Below are 2940 nucleotides of genomic sequence, written 5' to 3'. Positions count from 1 at the left end.
AAAGGAAAAAAAGAAATAAAATAACTAAATTTTCAGATGAATAGCGATTACCCTGCAACATTTCCTGAAAGATATGAAGTAAAAGATCCATTAATTCTTGAAGCTGACTCACAAATTGACCGAGAAAAAGTACAGCTTGTTTCGTGGTTAAATAAAGAATTATTAACCGATAAAAAGATAACACAAGAATATAAATATATGCCAATTAAAGAAGAAGGAAATGATTTTTTTTATGCATTGAGTGATGGAGTTATAGTTAAACATATAATTAACAAATATTATAACCAATATAATATTGATGTTAAATATGGGAAGCCTGGACTTATTTCTAAGAATGCTAATATTACTAATGTAATTAAAATAGCTAATATTATTCTTTCAAAAGGAGTTACTATTAGTGAAAGTAATTTGTCTACTCCTAATAAAACTACAGCGTCATTAGTATTAGGATTTATTTGGATGTTATTTGATAAATTCCAAGAAAAAGATATTAAATTATCTATGAAAGAGAAAGGTGTTGATGTTTCTATGGAAGAATTTTTGTTGAATTGGGTTAATAAAGCACTTGAGGAAGAAGGTGTTGATAAAAGAATCAATAATTTCGGAAGTGATATTAAAGATTCAGAGGCATATCTTTATTTACTTCATCACTTAAATAATAATTGTTCATTAGAAGCATTAAATAGTTCTAACTTGATAGTTAGAGCTACAAGTGTTCTTGATAATGCAAATCTTTTAAATGCAGGTTCATTTGTTGAGCCACAAGAAATAGTAAATGGGGATAGTACAAAAAACTTTAGATTTGTAACTAATTTATATCAAACAGTGAATGCCCCCAAAAAAGAGATTTCTAACGAAGAGTATCAAGACGAAGAAGAAATTCGTAAAAAAAATGAAGAAAAAGAACAAAAGCTTCAAGAAGAAAGAGAAGCAGAAGAGAAAAGAAAGAAAGAAGAAGAAGAAAAAAAGACAAAAGTAGAAAAAATGAAAGAAGTTGATCAATTGAAAGAAGAAGTTATTAAAAAAGAGAAACAAAAAAAGGCAGATGAGATTCATCAAAAATTAGATGAAGAAGAACAAAAATTAGCTGAGGCACAAGCAGAGATTGAAGAAAAGAAAGCACTCAAAGCAAAGGTAGATGATTTAATTCTTTTGTCTAAAGTACAAGATTCTAAAGATGAAAAGGAGGCATCGAAAAATCTTATACAGGCACAAAGAGAAACTAAAAAAGCAGAAATTGAACAACAAAAACAAGAAGAAGAACTTTCTAGACAAGAAGAAGTATTAAGAAATTTAATTGAACAAAAAAAGAAAGAAGCTGAGTCAATTGATTCAATTGCTAGTTTAGACAATACTCAAGTTGCTGAATTAACACAAAATGTTAATCAAGAAAATGTTCAAATTAAAGAAGAATTAAATAAGGCTAAAGAAGATGTAAATACAGCTAAATCAGATTTAATTGTTATGCAACAAAAAACATTACAAGCAGAAATTGATAATGAAGAAAAAAAGAAAGAATTAGATGCTACTACTAAAAGATTACTTGCTGAAGAAGAAAGAAAACAAGAAAGAATTGAACGAGAAAAACAAAATGTTAATGAAATGAATGCAAAGATTGAAATGTTTGAAACAATGAATGATGAGTTAATGAAAACTGTACAAACACAAAAAGATGAAATTATAACTAAAACTGATACATTAACTGATATTGAAAGTACTAATTTAGAAAATAAAAAGAAAGAAAAGAAAATGATGATGAATATTGAAAAACAATTCAAATTACTTGAACAACAAAAAACTCTTCATAAAAAGAATCTTGCTAAAAAAGAAAAATTAAGAAGTGAAACACAAAAACTTGAAAACGAGAAAAAAGTTGTACAAGCAGATATCAAAACGATTACAATGGAAAGAGAAAGTACTGAAAACCGTGCAGATAATCTTCTTACAAAACAAGATGAATTAAATGAAAAATTAATTGATGCAGAAAATGATAATGTAGATGCAGACGCAGAATTACAAGACCAACAAGAGAAATTAGATCAAATGAATGAAGAAATACAAATGAAACTTGAACATCAAGAATTTATTGAAATTCAAAAACTCAAAAACGATAAAAAATCCAAAGAAGATGAGAAAAGGAAATTAGAAAAAGAACGAAAGAAAAAGAGAAGTGAAGCAAAGAAAGCTAAAGAAGAGTTAATGAAATTGGCTGAACAACAAAAAGAATATGAAAGACAGAAAAAAGATTTAGAAGATAGAAAGAAAGAGAATGAAGAACGGTTAAAAGAAATTGAAGAAAGAGGTAAAAAAGAAGAAGAGACTGCTGCTCAATTTGAAGAAAGAATGGAAGCTTTAAAAAAACAGAAAGAACAACTTATTGCCAAACAAAAAGAAGTTGAAGAAAAAGAAATGACGGACAAAAAAAGAATGGAACGATTAAAGAGGAAAAGAGAAGAAGCTAAACAACTGAAAGAAGCTGGAATTGAAGTTAGTGAACCAACAATGGATGATGTTGTCAAAGAAGAAGAAGAACGTGCTAAACGACATAGACATAGTGAAACATCTTCAAGAAGAAGAAAAACTGAAGAACCTACAGAAGAAGTCAAAACAGATAAATCTACAAACGAAGAAAAAACAGGAGATGTTGTTGTAGATTCACTTGAAGAACGTAGAAGAAAGAGAGAAGAAGAACGAAAAGCAAGGGAGGAACGAAGAGCAAAAAGAGCTGCTGAAAGTAGTGGAGAAAGTAAAAGTGAAAATACCACTACTGAAACAAAACCAGAATCATCTGAAGAACGAAGAAAAAGAAGAGAAGAACGAGAGGCTCAAAGAGAAAAAGAGAGAGCAGAAAGACGAGCAAGGTTATCTAATAAATAATGAACTGAATTATATTTTTAAAATTCATTTGTCTTAATTATTACATTTCATGTTCCTTTTTTT

General features: G+C 28.4%; 1 protein-coding gene across 1 annotated transcript; it reads left to right on the top strand.

Moving 5' to 3' along the window:
* Positions 1-36: 36 nt before the first annotated feature.
* Positions 37-2877, top strand: ENU1_086930 (plastin-2, putative; the record flags this gene model as incomplete). Its single annotated transcript, XM_008858896.1, has 1 exon — positions 37-2877. The coding sequence occupies one exon, from the start codon at positions 37-39 to the stop codon at positions 2875-2877; it is 2841 nt and encodes a 946-aa protein (XP_008857118.1).
* Between the last annotated feature and the right edge of the window lie 63 nt (positions 2878-2940).

The sequence above is a fragment of the Entamoeba nuttalli genome (genome assembly GCF_000257125.1).
Source record: "Entamoeba nuttalli P19 unplaced genomic scaffold asmbl_3936, whole genome shotgun sequence".
NCBI classification, from domain to species: domain Eukaryota; phylum Evosea; order Mastigamoebida; family Endamoebidae; genus Entamoeba; species Entamoeba nuttalli.
This window is presented reverse-complemented; position numbering and strand designations above follow the sequence as displayed.